Genomic DNA, 18,098 nt, shown 5'->3' with positions numbered 1-18,098 from the left:
CCCACTGGGTGCTGTTATTGCAGTCACTACTACATATTTTCAGCCCTTGCTGATGGGGGTGCTGCTTGGCAAACTGCCAGCAAGCCAGGATATATTAGGAAGTGTTCAGGTTTTCTCTAGAATGAAAACAGAGAGATAAGGGCTAGTGTCAGGCTTGGAAGAATGATTTCATTAAAGTATTAAAACCTGCATCCTACATAGCTGAGAAAATGATATCCTTTCCAAAGCACATGGCTTTCTTTTCCTTGGAGATTCAGTGAATCCCCAAAACTTGTGGTTTTTAATGCAGGAGACTCAGCTCCCTTTGGCATCTCAGCAGACACAGAAAGATGTAAAACTGTCACCCCACAGACAAATTCCTTTTGATGCCTTCTCTTGGCCACCACACGTGGACCAGGAGATAAGGGGAGCTACACGCTCATCCGTGTAGCCACTGCCAACCAGGCCACACCTTAGTCCTACTACTCCGGGAATGCAGAGAAGCAGCTGCGCACTGACCTTCAGGCGGATTTGCAGATTTTTATCTGACAACAAGTGGATGCAGCGTTCCATCACGTCCATGGCTATTTGGATCTGCAACGGCAGTGGTGGCTCCACATCTGGACGGGTGTCATTCTCGTCCACTTTGGGAAGGACTGACTGTTCCTCTGGAAAAAGAGCACAACTGGGGGCAGTGTTGTATGAGTGATAAAACAGAGATACCTAAATTTCTGCTCTTTATAAATTACTCCGTCTTAGGTATTTGGTTACGGCAGCACAAATGGACTGAGACACCACCATTCAAGGGGGAATAGGTACAGAAGCCATGGTATAGCCATATAACGGCATTTTATGAGGTCCCTATTTTTTTTAGGGAAAGGGCCTTGCTCTGTTCAAGCTGGAGTACAGTGGTGTGAACACGGCTCACTGCAATCTCAAACTTATGGGGTCAAGTGATCTTCCCACCTCAGCCTCCTGAGTGGCTAGGACTACAGGTGCATGTCACCATGCCCAGCTAATTTTTAAATTTTTTTTGTAGAAATGGGGGTCTCACTATGTTGCCCAGGCTGGTCTGCAATTCCTGGGCTCAAGCAATCCCCCTGCCATGGCCTCTCAAAGTGCTGGGATTACAGGTATGAGCCACCACACCAGGCTTAGCATGGGTTTTAATGACAAGAGAAATGCTTATAAAATAATATTGTCTTAAAAAGACAAAAAGCACAACACAAAATTGCATATGCAGCATGAACACTACTACATACGTTTTTGCATGGGAGGAAGTACAGCAAAATATTAAAAGTGACATGGTAATGAGATAACAGATGACTTCAATTTTTTCCCTATGCCTTTGGTCTTTTCTAAATTTCCATTAATGAATATTTAAGATAAAAACAAGATATTTGGAAGGTTGAGGCAGGCGGATCACCTTAGGTCAGCAGTTCGAGACCAGCCCAACCAACATGGCAAAACCCCATCTCTACTAAATTACAAAAATTAGCCAGGCATAGTGGCGGGCGCCTGTAATCTCAGCTACTTGGGAGGGTGAGGCAGGAGAATCGCTTGAACCCAGGAGGCAGAGGTTGCAATGAGCTGAGATCATGCCATTGCACTCCAGCCTGGGCAACAACAGCAAAACTCTGTCTCCAAAAAAATAAATAAATAAAAATTAAAAAATATATAAAAAAATAAGAGATAGCAGGGTTCTTGCGTGGAGGAGCCTTGAAGCTGGGAAGTTCCATGGCTGGCCTCTGCTCTGTCCTTCACTTTTTTGTCTCCTCTTGGTTCATCCTTTGATTAAAAGGGGTGCATGTCTGTCTTCTCCACCAGCCTGTAAGAACTTCTGATGGCCAGAATCAAACCTTACTTATCTTTGTAGGTGAGGTAACAAGGGCAGCTTGGTGTAGTTCACAGGGCATGGAGTTTGGTTAGAGGAGGTTGGACCAGGTCTTGCCTCTAAAACCTATTAGCAACTTCTTTCATCCTACAATTACCTCATCTGGAAGAAAAGGGATACAGCATGTATACCTCACATGCTATTGAGAGCATTAAATGAGATGTTACCAGCCATTATCATTCTCACTGTCTAGAGTGCTGCGTTGCATGAGATAGATGTAAGTTTGTAAACGGAAACATCACCACAAGATTTGAGAATTGCATGAAACCCAGGCCAAAATCCCTACCCTGAAAAATTTTCCTGATCTACTTACAGCCCCCCGCCTCATCCCAATCCTGATCACCAGCTGTGCTCATTTCCACTGAGCAGAGCACTGCTCCCTTAACTTTTTCCCATTTCAGTTCCCTCTGCTGGAAAGACAGACTCTTACAGTAGAGGCTGCACCTGTCTCTAACAGATGCTGAAAAGATAAATGAAAATGCATTTGTAGAATGCTTGGATTTCTTGGAGAAAGGGACCTCAGATATACGAGGTGCTTTTATGTGCTTAAAACAAAAAACTCATGTCAAGCCAGCACTGACGCAAACATTCCTTAGAATGCCAAGTGTGTGGTGTGTACTTGATGAATGATAAGCCTGTGCTTTTTTCCCCAGAGGGGAATTTGTTGTTTGAAATTCACCTATTGCAGAATCTTATTTGAGGGATGTGGATTTTCCTGTTATTGGAAGGAGGGTTTGACTCTTTCAGTCTGCTCTAAGTGAACATCAACACCAGAAGATCCTAATCATGAAGGAATGGATTCACTGACAGTGCTCACATTTTAAACAAGAATGGCAAATCTGGATTATGAGGGATCAGAATACCTCCCCTGCTTCAGCATTTCCAGGTTTGGGTGAAGGGTGCAGTTCACAGAAAGGATTGGATTGGCTCAAGAAACAAATCTGAGAAGAAAAAGCCTGATAGATTTCTGATCGAAAACTCTGTCCTAGGGGAGAGCAATGACTCAACTCTGCATAAATCATTATTTGGGCCCTGTGATGCTTTTCTGCTATTTAGAAGGAATTTGTTGTAGTGAGTGGCATCAAGCTACTATTTCCTGTTATACTGCTGGAAGTACTGGCTTCAGTTCACCAGAATCTCACACTGGAGATCGCCAAAAGGAGGAAAAAAAACAAAAAAAGGAAAAGAAAAGAAAAAGAAATGTTTTATTCCAACCTAACAAACTAATTTGGGACTCGGTTCGATTTAGGATGGTTCTGAGACCACCAAGCTCATTATGACTTGGCATTTTATATTTGCAGAGGAGATTCTAATAATTTATTAATCCTTCCGTGACCTGAAGCTCCAGATTGAGCTTGTGAATAAAACAACAGGCCAGAGCTTCAACTAGCCCGAACTCCCTTTTTCTTTATCATATAAATTGGTAAGAAAAAGACTGCAATCTCCTCCCACCAACAAACAAATGGACAAAGCATATGAATAGACAATGGGAATAAGGAAAAAACCTGTTAGGAAAGAAGCTTATAGAAAGACATTCAACCTCACTGGTAATCAAAGCAATGCAAGGTAGATAACAAGAACCATTTTTCACCTATTAATTTAGGAAGAAAACTGGAAATAGCCAATGTTGGTAAGGCTGTGGTGAAACCAGTATTCATCCTGCACTGCCAAAGGAAAAGTATAAATTGACACAACCTTTTTGAAAGGCAATTTGGCAAGCATTAAATTATGTTCATATCCTTGACCCAGAAATCCTACTTCTGGGAATTTAAAGAAATATGTAAAAAAAAAAAAAAAAAAGAAAAGGTCACATGCACAGAATCATCCACTGCAGCACTGTTTATTAGAGTTATTATTAAGCCAGAAGCAACCTAAATGTCCTACAGGGGAATGGACATTTAGTAACAGCTATTAAAACATTAATGATCAAAATTCAACAGCAATAAGCAGAGTTGCTTATAACTAAACACAAAAAGGGTACACAGCTGCAACCACGTAAAAACCGTTTTGTAACAGAAAAGAATGGAAAAAGATTACACAAAACAGGAGAATAGCTATGTTAGCCTGGTAAGGTTGTAAGTGACTTTTCTTATTTCTACCCTTTCTGTAATGATGTTTCACCATTTTTACAATAATCTGTTTCAGAAAGAAAAAACCAGCTAAGCCAAAATAAACAAGTTACCTTCTTCATTATCAAAATCCGAGACATTTCCATCTGCCACATCCTTCTCTTTGAGGTAGTTCAGCAAAAACTGTTCAATGTCTTCAGCTGTGGTGGTGCTCTTCTCAAGAGTTGCTGGTCTTTGGTTCAAATGACTTCCCTCTTCTCTTAAACTTTGCTCTTGGAGGTGCCCGAGATTACCTGTGTCTGGGAACCACTGGGCTGTAAATAAAGTGTTAGAATGATCACCTTGGCTATTAACAACAGCCATGAGTACTTTATACATAGAATAAGCTCTCTACCCTGGCCTGCACAGCCCCCACATGATTCAGTCCCTGCCTGGCTCCCTGGCCTCCCAGTTGCCCATTAACTCATCCTTTTCCAGTTCCCCCAATGCAGCAAGCATTTTCCTGTTTCAGAACTCTTGCATATGCAGTTCTCTCTGCCTGGAATACCTCCCATCTACTTCATATCTGGTTAACTCCAAGTCACTTTTCACATCTCAGAACACATAGAACTTGCCCAATAAGACCCTCCCTTGACTCCCCTGTTTAACTTAGGTCACTTACATGATGTCTTATATAGCACTCTGCTCTTTCTCTTCATATCAGCTTATCACAATATGTGATTATATATTTGCGTATCTATTTACTTGTGTGTACTATTCAGTGTCTGAGCCTCCCATCAGACTCTATGTTCCATTGGTCACCACTGGAAATCCAATATGCCCAGTGTGGGTTCTAGCATCTCTATTCCTTCAACCAACTCAGCTCTAACTGCAATCATTTTTGTATGTCAGGGTTCCACAAAGGCTCTTAGGAGAGCAATTTGATACTCTCTCAAAAATTTAAACATAAACCCTTTAAACCGGCATTTTTTTCCAGGATTTCATCCTATTGATATGATGAGGCATGTCCAAAATGACCTACAAAGATATTGGGTGCTCAAAGTATATGCAAAAGAAAAAATACGCAAGATTGGCAAACACATCCAAGTGACACAATTCTGAGTACAGAATATACCACTCATTAGCAGAATACAGGCTTTACAGAGTCTTGAGGATGGATGGTCTCACATTGTATTTCTCACATAAAATGCTTCAGAAAGCCGGCCATTTTCTCTCCAAAGTCTTCCCTATTCGGTGATGCTCAAATACCTCTGGTAAGTCACCACAGAATAAACTTCAAACATCACTGGGTCCCGTGGTTTTCAAACTGTGCCTTGAGGAGCCTTAGGGCTTCACAGAAATGTCTCATGGATCACAACAGGGAGGGCACCAAGAGACGGTGGGCTACAGGCATGGGTTCCAGGGTCTCTATTCCTTCAAACAACTCAGCTCTAATTTCAATTATTTTTGTATATCAGGGTTCCCCAAAGGCTTCATTTCAAAAAAGGCTCTTAATACTTAAAGAATAAAACAACAACAACAACAACAAATCCCACAGCCTGAAAATCAGTGCTCTGGTCCAGTGCCCTCCTTTTGCAGACAGCTGGGAAAAAAACTCTGATAACCTTTAGCACCTGCTAATCTCCTTTTCATCAAAGAGCATCTGCACAGAGCAAGAGCAGCAGCAGATGGGAGATGACGGGGCCGGGCAACTTGGAGTATCAGAGAGCAAATGTGTGAGGTGTGAGCTGGAGGTTCCTACACCCAGGGATCCATTATGACATTCTTCAAACTGCATCCCCAGTTGTCTATCAGGTACTTAGTGCACTCTAAGGGATTGGTTCCCAAATAGTTAAAACCTGGACCCAGCATTTACACTGCTAAGACTAGATATGCTGCAAAGATTATTTCTAGATTCAAGGCTGGTGCCAGACATTAAAATGTCTTTGCTCACAAATGGCTTTTAAACATGAAAAGAAGCTCAATCTCACGTTTAATGCAAATTAAAACTATAATAAGGTGCTATTTTTCTCCTATTGGATTAGCAAAGATCAAAAGCTTGGTAATATACAGTGTGGGTGAGGGTGTGGCAAAATTGGCACTCTCGTACATTGCTGATGGAGTTTAAATTGGTACAACCTCTTAGAGAGCAATTTGATACTCTCTCAAAAATTTAAACGTAATACCCTTTAAACCAGCACTTTTTTTTTTCAGAAATTCATCCTATTAATATACTGAGACATGTCCAAAATGACCTACAAAGATACTCAATGCAGCATTTTTTTTGTGGTGGCCAAAGACTGGAAATGACCAAAACGTCTACCAAGAAAGGATTGGTTAAATACACTATGGTGCAGACACATGATGGAATACTATGCAGCCATGAACAGAATGCAGCAGCACATTCTCCAAGTTGTGAAGTATGTGACATAAATACTTATTTTCAAAGCTACCCTATTTTTTTCTTGTTATGAATAATCAGCTAACCAGCAGTTGGGATTAAGCAGTAATTAACTGATGCTTCTTGCCCTTACTGTGGCACCTAATGCTTTTTTAGTCACTGCATGTGACACACTATGTTAATGATAACTCAATTTCCTAAAGCTCTTACTGGGTTCTTCTAAGGCCTTTCAAAAGTTCTCTGAGAACACATTTCCACACCCATCTTAAAAGAGTGGACGTCAGTTAGATAATTCGACGACAAACAGAAATGACCGCAAAAGGTGCTACTCTGATTTATGAGTGACTATACCAACTCCACCTGAGTACTACTTCCTGTTCGAAAAGCGAGTATATTCTGGGTTATTTCAAAACTTTCAGAAAAGCTAGCTCTAAGTTTGTTTCTGTTCCAAGGAAGCCCCAGAGTCAGTCTTAACCATCCAATTTTCCTTTCTGCAAGGGAGACCCTCTCCCTCCACCTCATTTTTTTTTTTAAAAGCGCTACAAAGCTACACAGGAGTCTTGACATTCCTCCTACAGAGATGACCGAAGACATCAGCAATCTAAGACAATTCAATTTTGAAGGCCCAAATTCAGATACCTCTTGAGAGATGTATTTCACAGGGCTTTTCTTAACCTACTTTTTAAAAATTTCAAACTGAAACATAGCATAGGTCGTTAAAGCAGTACAGGTGGGATATATTTGGCCCACGGAAGCCAGTCTTAGTCTGCATAAGCAACCAGTCAGTCCTATGAGGGGCTCCACGAGGGCAGGCCTAACTGGGTCTTATTCATGGCTGACTCCCCAGTGACTAGCCCACTACACAGGCTTCTAAGTGGCTGCAAAATAAAATCCAAACTCCTTCTCTTGCTCCATAAGGTCCTACCAGGATTTGTCCTTGCCCTTCTTTCTAACTTCATCTTGCAACACTCTCTACAAAGGCCGCTTTTCCATTCTCCAAAGACCCATGCCCCTTCTTCCTTCTGGGCCTTCCCACCTGAATTTTTATTTTTATTTTTATTTTTGAGACAGAGTCTTCCTCTGTCACCCAGGCTGGAGTGCAGTGGTGCAATCATGGCTCACTGCAGCCCTGACCTCCCTGGGCTTAGGTGATGTTTCTGCTTCTGCCTCCCAAGTAGCTGGAATTACAGGCATGTACCGCCACTCCCAACTAATTTTTTTCCATTTTTAGTAGAGACGAGGGCATACTAGGTTGCCCAGGCTGGTCTTGAACTCCTGGGCTCAAGCAATCCACCCACCTCAGCCTCCCAAAGTGTTGAGATTACAGGCGTGAGCCACGGCACCTGGCCTGAATGTTCTTAAAAATAAAAAATAAAAAAAATGTGATAGCCCCCTATGTGTTGATGGGCCTTTCTCATCCTTCAGGTTTTGGCTTTAGTGTTGCTTCCTCAGAGAGACTCTCCCTGACCACTGAACTTATAGGAGCCTGTGCCTGTTACATCGAGGTGTTTATTTCCTTCACGGTGTTTATCAGAATCTGCAATGAGCTTGTCTAATGATTTGTTTACTTGTTTATCATCTCTCTTGCAGTGGCAGGGAAGTTCCATGAGTTTATTCATCTTGTTCTCTGCTCTATCTTCATTACTTAGCACAGTGTCTGACATATGGCAGGCACTCTTGAATGAATGAATGAAAAAAGGAATATTTATGCTCAATGTGAATGTTCATGAATGAATAAACAAACACTGGAAATGGCATTAGCTACAGGGCAGTGCACTGTCCCTGCCCGCCCCAGTTACCTTCCATGAGAATGTTTCTTACAAGGTCTTGGCTTTTTCAACTGACAAAATAAGGCCAGTGACCATCCCACCTGCCTCAGAGGCTATTAGCAGTACTGAGATAAATACTGGAAATATGCTCTTTAAATAAAAGGGACCCAGCTATACAGCTTATTATTTTCTCATTGAAAGACTATCCAGTTGAAGGATTCCTTTTCTTATAATTGAAGTCCAAAATTTTGCCATTCCTTTTTTTGTTTGTTTGTTTTTGAGACAGAGTCTTGCTCTGTCACCCAGGCTGGAGCACAGTGGCGTGATCTTGGCTCACTGCAAGCTCCGCCTCCCAGGTTCAAGCCATTCTTCTGCCTCAGCTTCCCAAGTAGCTGGGACTACAGGCGCCTGCCACCACGTCCGGCTAATTTTTTTTTTTTTTTATTTTTTAGTAGAGACGGGGTTTCACCATGTTAGCCAGGATGGTCTCAATCTCCTGACCTCGTGATCCGCCTGCCTTGGCCTCCCAAAGTGCTGGGATTACAGGCATGAGCCACCGCGCCCAGCCAATTTTGCCATTCTAATAGTGGCTAACATCTTTGGCAAGCACCCAGTAGGATCAAAGGGAAGAAGAGAAACTCAAACCAACTCACACAATTAAAAGGTTAAAAGGAAGTTTCTAGACCTGCTCTGTCCAGTATGGTAGTCACTAGCTACATGTGGCTATTAAAATTAAGTAAAATATAGAACTCAGTTCCTCAGGCACACGAACCACATATGTACAGTAGTAACTGTACTGGATAGAACGAATAAAGATTATTTCTATCATCACAGAAACTTCTCTTAGTACTGTTCTAGACTATATGTGACTGAATAATTCATGTTATATCTGTTCTTCATTAGGATAGATACCACTAACACTATGCACCATCAGAAGCAGTCTGGTATATTGGAAAGAACAAAACTGTCAAAAATCCTGATTTTATCATTTATTAATTGTGTGACCCTGGCTAAGTAGGATGTCACTGACCCTTAGTTTTTCTTATTTATAAAGTAGAAATAATATTTAGATTTATTCTGCAGGGTTTATATCCTGGCATAGAGCAGGAGCTCAATAAATGGTAGAGATTACTGAAAGTATAAAAGATAAACAGTGAAACCCCACCATAACCTATGGGACTGGAGAGAAAATGATTAAAATGTCCTCCATAGCATCACCACAAACAATGCAAAAAACGAGGCTAAGCAAACTAGGAGATTGAGTCCTGTCCCCCACACATCAGCATTAAAAAGGGCTCTCAATGTACCTAATGCTGCCATCAGAGCATGCAGAACACTGACAAAGGAAGCAGCTCTCTTATCGTAAAATTGGTCCAGGGTGGCCAAGACATCTTGAACCACATCTGCCACCAAAGGAAGCAGGTTAGCATCTGAGTTTCGCAGCATGACTTCCAGGACCTTTGGGGTATGAGGGTGCAGAGCAAGATGACGCAGATTTAAAGAGATCCCATTCACTAAGTAGTCTGAATTTTGATTGATCAGGTGCTGCAGGGAGTCATAGCCACAAGCATGGCAAATGTCCATCATGGTGCTGGTAGCCACCTGACTAATGAGTAGGGTTTGGTCTCCAGCCTTCTCCAGTACTGGATAAAGGGCTGACATCAAGAGCAAACAGAAGTCTTTTCCTAGTGCATATGCAAACTGGCCAATTCCTTCCAACTGAATGCATATTTGCCAGATGTTACTGTTCATGGAGCAAATAGTGGGACTTGGCTTTGAGAAGGCTAGAAAAGATGTAACTTGGCAGGTGTGTTCACCAGATGTGATGGCCTGGAGGCCTGGGTGCTCCATCATCAGCTCCTCTCCCATTTCCTCAGTTTCAAGACAGGTAACCAAATACCAATTTTCTTGACTTGTGTATTCTTCAAGTATAGATGTCACAATCTCTCTCAGTTCCTCTGGGTTTGTTTTAATATGTTTTTCGTGAAGATCCTCGACCTCCAGCCCAGCAGCCCCTGTAACCAGTTCATTAAGGATCATGGCAGCTTGCTTCCGGTAAACCACAGATTGATGGTAAAGTTCCATAAAGTGATCCGCAAGCAAATAAAGATTCCCATAATAACCAAGTAGCTGACAAACCTGCCTCAAGAGCATGAAGATTCTCTCATCAGTGAAGAAGCGGAAATATCTCCTCTGGATGTGGTTCCAAGGCTGTGCGGCTGAGGTCTTTGGAGAAGCATTCAGATCATCAGAGTTCCAATGCCGTTCCTCAACAATCTTGATGTCAGCCACGTCTAGCTCTAGAACTTGGATGAGTGCTTTGGAAAGGCGCTGGAGATGGGCCACAGAGTTGAGGACAAAGTTTATTTTTGGGCCCAAGAGTTTCAGATAACCAAGTAACAAGGAAAGAGTAGAGAATTTGCCCTGGTCATCTTGGGAGTTCATTAGGCGAGGAAGAGATGTGGCAAGGGAATGCAGGCTTTCTGACAAGATGTCAGTGAGGGCTTTGTTGCCCACCACTACTTTTTGATCTGCAAAATGTCTCAGAGCTTTATTGCACTGGGCTTGGACTTCAGGACTCTCATCATTTACTAGTCCCACTAAGGCCTTCAGAAGGGGACCAGCACATTCGACCAATGATTGACTGCACTTCAAAAGAAGGTCCTCCACAAGTTCTACCAGTTCCAGCCTCACCTTCCAGTGTGGGTGAACAGAAACACACTCAATTATCTTTTTAATAAGGATAGTCAACTTGTCGCCAGTGTTTTTTACCCAATCTGCTTCCCTGTAAACCATCAGCTCCGCTACTCTGTGCTCAACTGCAGGTTTTGCTTGGACCTTTGAGATTCTTTTGAGCTGTTCATCAGCCATAATGAAGCTCACTGTCTTGTAAAAGATCTTTAGGGAAGATACGACAATGCTGTGACCTTGTTTAAAGTCTCCCGTGATAACCCTGGTCAGTGCAGTTGAGATTCCAGGTAAAAAAGAGGCAAACAAATCCCCTAGCTGCTTTTGTTCAAGTTCATCCAACGACCTTGGATGATCCTGACAATCACACTGCAAGAGTAGAACCTGTAAACATTTTAAGGCGGCAATTTTAATTTGCTTTGATTTCTCCTGTTCTGCAAGGCCTAACAGTAAAGATACAGCAAATCCTAAACGTGGCAGAATGGAGGGCTCATAAAAAGTCAGAATGATGTCCCCATAAGCTGAGTGCATTAATGTGCTAAGTCCCTGGATCACAGCCAATTTCAACTCCTCGGACACAGCCGCAGTTTTCTGGGAGCTGGGTGAATACAGACAAGCAGAGAGTTCTGAAAAGAGTTCCTGGAGAAGCTCTTGTTCTTTCACACATGTTGAAGAAAGGACAAATGTGAGGCATTCCACCACACTCTGGATCAAACGCTCTCTTTTGGGACCTGGGGTCTTCAGGGTAAATCGCAGAGGGAAGAGGATGTACTGCTGAAGTTCCTGAAGGGCACTGTCACTCACAGCTTGTAGTCGTGTCTGCAGATGCTCCACATTCTCCACTGTCTGGGTCTTTGTGAGCTGAACACAGACTGGACGTAAGACACCAAAGGCCTCCTCAGGAGTATCAAAAACTGCCATTGTGCAGCAGCCTTCCCCTCACTGAGGAAACATCCTGCAGGCTGGAGGAAGGAAACTGTTCAGTAAAAATGTTAAGTTCAAAGCAAGTATGAAATGAACTTGCATTCATTCATTCAACAGACATTTACCGGGGGTCTATGTGCCAGCCACTACACAAGGCACTAGGGGTGCAATGAAACTGAGCCCCCTGTCTAGTGAGGGAAGTGTATGTACAGTTACAATAAAGTCTCTTCAGGATTAGGACAGGCCTAAGCTTACAGTCCTGAGTGTGGAAGTCACAGGCCTGAGGAAGCCAGGATGGGTCTCACAAGAAAATTATGCTCGAGGCAAGACTTGAGGGAGGAAGGAATAGGAATCTGTGGACTATTTTCAGGAGTTTGGATTTTAACCTTCAGGAGTTTGGATTTAAACCTTCAGGTTTCATCTTTTTAAAACTGAGGCATACGTATGGTAAAATGCACTATCTTAATGTACAGCTCAGTGAATTTTTGTGTATGTATAGAACAATGTAACCACTTCCCGAAGTAAGATACAGAATAATTCCAACAACCTAGAAGGCTCCCTCATGTCCTTTTGCAATTGTTTCCTATTTCCCCTGCCTGGAGGTAACCACTCTTATGACTTCTATCACTACAGACATGTTTTGCCTGTTCCTGTCACTAAGAGGTTTAAAGCAAGGGGTGATATGGTCAACTTTATGCACTGAAAAGATTCCCCAGGAGCCTGTAATATGGGAGAAGGATCAGAACTGAGTGAGACTGACAGCAACATAAAGCGAAAGGGGGTACCCAGAGAGATAGGAAAACTGGGAGCACACACTATCACAGAACACACGGGAGAAGACAGAGTCCAGCAGGATGGAAAGATGGACAGCAGGCAGGCAAGCAGGCAAGCAGGCAAAGGAGAAAGGATTATAGGAAAGCAAAGAGCAACTCAATATCTGAGAGTCTGTCTTTTTTTTTGTGAAGAGAAATTCAAAGTCATGGGCTGACAGTGAACAAGGAGAAGGATAAACAGAGGGCTTGAGGAGACAAATAAAAGTCTCAAATACTCCCTTTGGGGAAGCAGAGCATGCTGGGAAGACTTATAAAAGTGTGGCCCAAGGGTACTGAGGACTGAGCTGAGTTGGAGACTATAAATGTGTATAACTGTAAAATGTCGGCATTGGATGGAGGCTTAGAGATCATCTAGTCTGGTGGTCTTGTGGTCTTTCTTTTTTCTCTACTTGCTGGGGGCTTTTGAAGAGATGATAAGAAAGTGCTTGTGCTGCTTCTCTCCACCCCCAATTCCATGAACACTCCCAAACTCGGTGGCTATAGATTGGCAGGCAAGTCATGCCAGCGGGCGTGAGCAAGGCCTGCTCAGTCCAGAGAGAGAGCTGGTGCCAAATTTCCCCTTGGAGGGACTCTGATACGCTGGAGAGTCTAGTCTACTGACCTCCCTGGAACCCTATGAGGAAGGGCACTTTTCGTCTCTGTGAAGCTTCGTTGGTGTGTATCTCATGCTCTCTGCGCCCCCAAGAAGCCAGAGAAGGGAAGAAGCTTGACTCTTCCCTATCTCAGGCTAGAAAAATGCCACGCATGGCAGCCACAGAGCTTGGCTGGGGACTAATGACATCCCATGTGCACTGGCTCATACACTGATGAACCAGAGGCTGCTTTGCCACCTCCCTGCCTGAGATACTGGTAGTTGGATCAAGAAGTAGGAAAGGAAGAGAACTGCTTAATGGGATCCAGCAGTCAGGGGTAGAAAAAGCATTTGAGCACTCCTTGAGGTGGTGAATCTTAGATTAACAGAACCAGAAAAAGAGGCAGATAAGAATTTTAATAATAATAATAAAAAGACCAAGTTCAATTATGACACCAAAGATGTCTCTTAGAATTAAAAGCATAATTTTCCACACACAAAAAAGCTCCAGTGATGAAATTTGTAAAAAGATAGTTAATTGCCAAAACCCAATTAGCGGCCTAGAAGATCAAGTAGACCTATCTTACCCAAAGCAGGGATGCAGAGATGCAAACTGTGAGACCTGGAGGACAGATCTGGAAGAACCACCATGTAAGGGGAAATTTGAAAGGAGAAACATTTCCCTTAGCTGCAGAAAGATTTATCTGGAGACCGAAAAGCCTGAAGGATACACACCTGACCACCTTCTGGTAAGACTCCTTCACTCTACATATGAAGAGAAAATCACATATGCTTTGAGGAGGAAATGACAAATAAATAAAAGAAAAAGAAACTGGCTTTGAACACCTCATTGGCAACAATGGATGCTAGAAGACAGTGGAATAGCACCTACTTACTGCAAATAAAGGATTGTGGCCCCCAAATGCCACTGGGGATGTTCTTCTGTCAAGATGGAAGAACAACATGCAAGAGAGGGTAACACCCACATATCCCATCAGAAGAAGATACTTACACTGCTAAGGAATTTTTTTCTTTTAGTATGGAGAATTTTCTTCATATACAATGTTTAAATGGAAGTCTGGTATACAAAATGGACAAAATCAGAGGGTGTCTTGTAAAATCTAGGGTGAAGGCAATGGCCTAGGGCTCTTTCTCTTATTTCACTGTAGGAGTTTCAAGAAGATAACTTGGGGTCCGCCCCCCGACAGGGTGGTGGTTCCTAAACTACATTCTCAGATTATATAACAGAAACCATAATAGAGCTAATGAAATGGGAATACACAGTATGTCTAACATTGACCTCATTGCTTTCTGCCATATTCCCTTGGTGATTTGTAGTCAAGCTAGAAACCCTAGGATCTCTGTTTTCTTTCACCCCCTCTTAATCCCAACATTCCCTATATTTCATCAATTCCACCCCTTTGACACCTTTCAAATCTGTTGATGATGACAACCAATGTGTTTCATATTGGGTCAACTCTCAGTTTCCTCTCTGGCCCTTTGGCTTGATTCTTGCCCTCCTCAAATTCACATTTCACAATGACACTTAAGTAATCTTTCTAAAAGAAAAATCTGATCGCAATTCTCTAGGCTTAATTCTTAAACTGCTCTCCATCCTGCATGAAGGGCAGATACTTCTAGGTAGAAGGTATACCTAAGCATTACCATGGCATACAGGGCTCTTCACCATCAGGCTTCTGCCTGTCTTGCCAACATCATTTTTCATTGCTCTACCACTTTGATCTCTAACCTGCAATCATGTAAAATTTATAAAACTTGCAATTTTCTAAACAGGTGGTGCTAGTTCACATTTGTCTCCTTTTTCCTACCCCTGTACACACCTCTATGACAGTATTTGGCATGCTGCATTATTTGTGTATATGTCTGTCTTACCTACTTTAGACTAGAGGCTCTGAGAGGGCAGGGCAATCCTATACTTAGAAGCTAGAAGAGCATCTGGCACATGGCAACCCTCAAAAACATCTGTACAGATTCTGCTTCCAAGTAGGATATGGTATGGTTTGGCAGGCTAATACTCCTGCCAATGACTAGAAAAAGCCAAATAAATTACAAAAATCATTTCTTAAAGCATCCAATACTTGTGGAAGCAACAAGGACTAGATGGACCAACAGACTGAGAATGTTCAGAGGGAATCAACAATCAATAGCTTGTGTGTGTGTGTGCACCTTTGGTGTGTGCGCATGAGCCTTTGGTGTGTGCGCATGAGCCTTTGGTGCATTTGTTGATCCTGGACATGGGTTTGGGATTAGGGTGTGGTTATCACTGGGGAAAGAGAAACCACAATGGTTTTAATGGTCACCTGGGGCTGGAGAGACAAAACTGCAGTCTTGAGGGACCTCAAAATACCCAACTTCTGGAAGAAGGCTGCTGCTGGAGACAACCCAGTAGAGATTTTGGTATTCTTCAAAGCTAGGGTAACAAAACTGGAGATTTGATGGACTTGAAATATTTACTTGGTTGGGGTCTTCCTCAAGACATTTAGTCAATTTTGAAATGATGTGAAGTAGTGGTAGGCTAAATAACTAAGCTGAAAATCTTAGGGGCAGAAGTGAACCTCCTAAAGGCTTTCATGTCTAAGGAGACAAACAGCCTATTAGGCTTTCAACTGAAAGCCCTGGAGGACCATACTCTAATAAGGATGAACCAAAGCAAGTTTGGGGCTTACCAGGATTGCAACCCAGCAGTGACCCAGCTCAATCCCTGAAATACGTCAGATTAGACTGAAGTATTTAGTTAACAGAAGAAAGGGGCAAACCTTGATGGCGGAAGATATATGCAGCCACTATGATTCTTTTATGTAATGTTTGGTATATAATAAGTTTTTTAAGCATGTGTGGAGGTAAATGCACACAGCTAGTAATCAAGAGAAAAAACAGACATTAGAAGCAGACCTATGGATGGCCCAATTACTGAAGTTTAGTAGTCAAGAACTTTGAAATAACCAAGATTAATAAAGTCAAGAAACAGAGGAAAAGACCAAAATAAATGAAAGGATAAATAATTCTACCACATAATTGGCTGAAATCTATAAAAAAAAATCAAATGGATACTTTACAACTGAGAACTACAGTATCTATAATTAAGAATTTAATATAAGATATTAACAGTAAATTGGACTTAGCAGGAGACAAGATTAATGATTTGGAAGACAGGTCAACAAAAAATATTCAAACTCAATGAGAAAAATGAATGGTAAACACAGATAAGAACATAAAAGACATGTGGAATAAAGACATGAATAAATGAGTCTTAGAAGGCAGCATAGAGCAGAAGCAATACTAAAATGTTCAAAACAAATGAAAGAGATCAACCCACAGATTTAAGAAACTCAGCAACCCAATTATTTGGCCAATACAAAGAAAAGAACACATAGACATCATAGTCAAACTGCTGAAAAACAAAGAAAAAGAGGAAAACCTTAAAAAGCAGTGAAGCAATAAAAATGACAGCTGACTTCTCAAAAGAATGACAAAATCCAGGAGTCAAGAGAATGCTATCTAAAGAAAATAACTCCCAACTTTTTTTTTTTTTTTTAATCTATGGCCTAGGGAATCAACTTTGAATTTTATAGCCTATAAAAACAACATCTTTCAATAAAAAGGGAATGCTGGGCATGGGTGGCTCACGCCTATAATCCCAGCACTTTGAGAGGCTGCGGTGGGTGGATCACTTGAGCTCAGGAGTTCGAAACCAACCTAACCAACATGGCGAAACTCGATTGCTACAGAAAATACAAAAATTACCTAGGTGTGGTGGTGTGCACTTATAGTCCCAGCTGCTAGGGAGGTTCAGTTGGAAGGATCGATTGAGCCTGGGAGGTTGAGGCTGCAATAAGCTGTGATTGTGCCACTGCACTCTAGCCTCGGTGACAGAGTGAGCCTGTCTAAAAAAAAAAAAAACAAGGGTGAAATTAAGATATTTATGACAAACAAAACCTGAGGGAATTCATTGCTATCAGGGCAACACTAAAAGAAAAAACAATATAAGAAAATAAACCTAGACAGAAGCATGGAACTATAAGAGGGAATGAAGAAAATGAAATAGATAAATATAAAAAAATTAACTGTACAAAACAATAACTATTATGTCTTCTGTAGTTTGTGTATATATAAAACTAAAATGCAAGACAAGAATAATTCACAAAAGGTAGGGAGGGGGAAGGAGTTAAGTGTCTAAGAGTCTAGTAGTACAACGAAGTGATAAAATAATCTGTATTAGACCATAACATGTCAAGATGTTAAATGCATGTTGAAATCTGTAGAGTAAGCTCTAAAATAATTGTAAAAGAATACCTACCTAACAAGATTACAGGGCAGTAAAAAATGGGATACTATTTTTGATTAATCAAAAAAAGGGCAAAAATGCAAAAAAAGAGAAATAAAACTAGTGAGCCAAATTGAAAACAAAAAGTAAGATAGCAGACAGAAGTCTGAAGTACACTAAAACAGCGATTACATTTGTGCAGAGTTTCTCAACAGCAGCACTATTGACATTTTGGGTGGGATAATTACTTGTTGGTGGAGGGCTGTCTTGTGCATTGTGCATTGCAGGGCATTTAGCAGCATCCTTGGCCTCTGCATCTTGGCCATCCATCTATCTGCTGCTAGTAGCACTAACCCAGGTGTAACAAACAAAAATGTCTCCAGACATTGCTAGATGTCCTGTCAAGGACAAAAATTGTCCCTGGATTTGGTACCATTGGTAGAGTCAGCATAATCCTAATCAAAATCCCAGTAGGATTTCTGCAGAAATATGATGAATCTAAAACTGATAGAGAAATGCAAAGGACCTAAAATAGAAAAGACAATCTTCAAAAAGAAGAATGCAGTTAGAGAACTTACACTAACTGATTTCAAGGTTTACTATAAAGACATGATAATTAAAGGACAGTGTATACTTGGCATAAAGAAAGATGAACTGAACAGAGTTCAGAAATAGACCACACATAGAATAGAGAGTCCAGCTATAG

The 18,098-nt window shown here is 41.6% G+C and overlaps 1 protein-coding gene across 7 annotated transcripts in view; it reads right to left on the bottom strand.

Moving 5' to 3' along the window:
* TTI1 (TELO2 interacting protein 1) overlaps positions 1-18,098 on the bottom strand; it is a 105,699-nt gene that overhangs the window by 74,864 nt on the left and 12,737 nt on the right. For 4 of the 7 annotated variants that reach the window (XM_055264983.2, XM_063633562.1, XM_063633564.1 and 1 more), the window contains exons 2-5: positions 16,873-17,012; positions 9,399-11,741; positions 4,056-4,256; positions 499-647 (exon numbers count right to left, since the gene is read on the bottom strand). In XM_055264983.2, the coding sequence (XP_055120958.2) occupies positions 499-647; positions 4,056-4,256; positions 9,399-11,700 (2,652 nt within the window). In that variant the 5' untranslated portion in view covers positions 11,701-11,741; positions 16,873-17,012. The remainder of the gene's footprint in view (positions 1-498; positions 648-4,055; positions 4,257-9,398; positions 11,742-16,872; positions 17,013-18,098) is intronic. The other 3 variants (XM_055264984.2, XM_063633563.1, XM_055264985.2) reach the window with 1 other exon arrangement.

This window comes from Symphalangus syndactylus, chromosome 24 (genome assembly GCF_028878055.3).
Source record: "Symphalangus syndactylus isolate Jambi chromosome 24, NHGRI_mSymSyn1-v2.1_pri, whole genome shotgun sequence".
Taxonomy (NCBI): domain Eukaryota; kingdom Metazoa; phylum Chordata; class Mammalia; order Primates; family Hylobatidae; genus Symphalangus; species Symphalangus syndactylus.
Note: the sequence above shows the minus strand (reverse complement) of the source record. Positions and strands in the feature narration are given on the sequence as shown.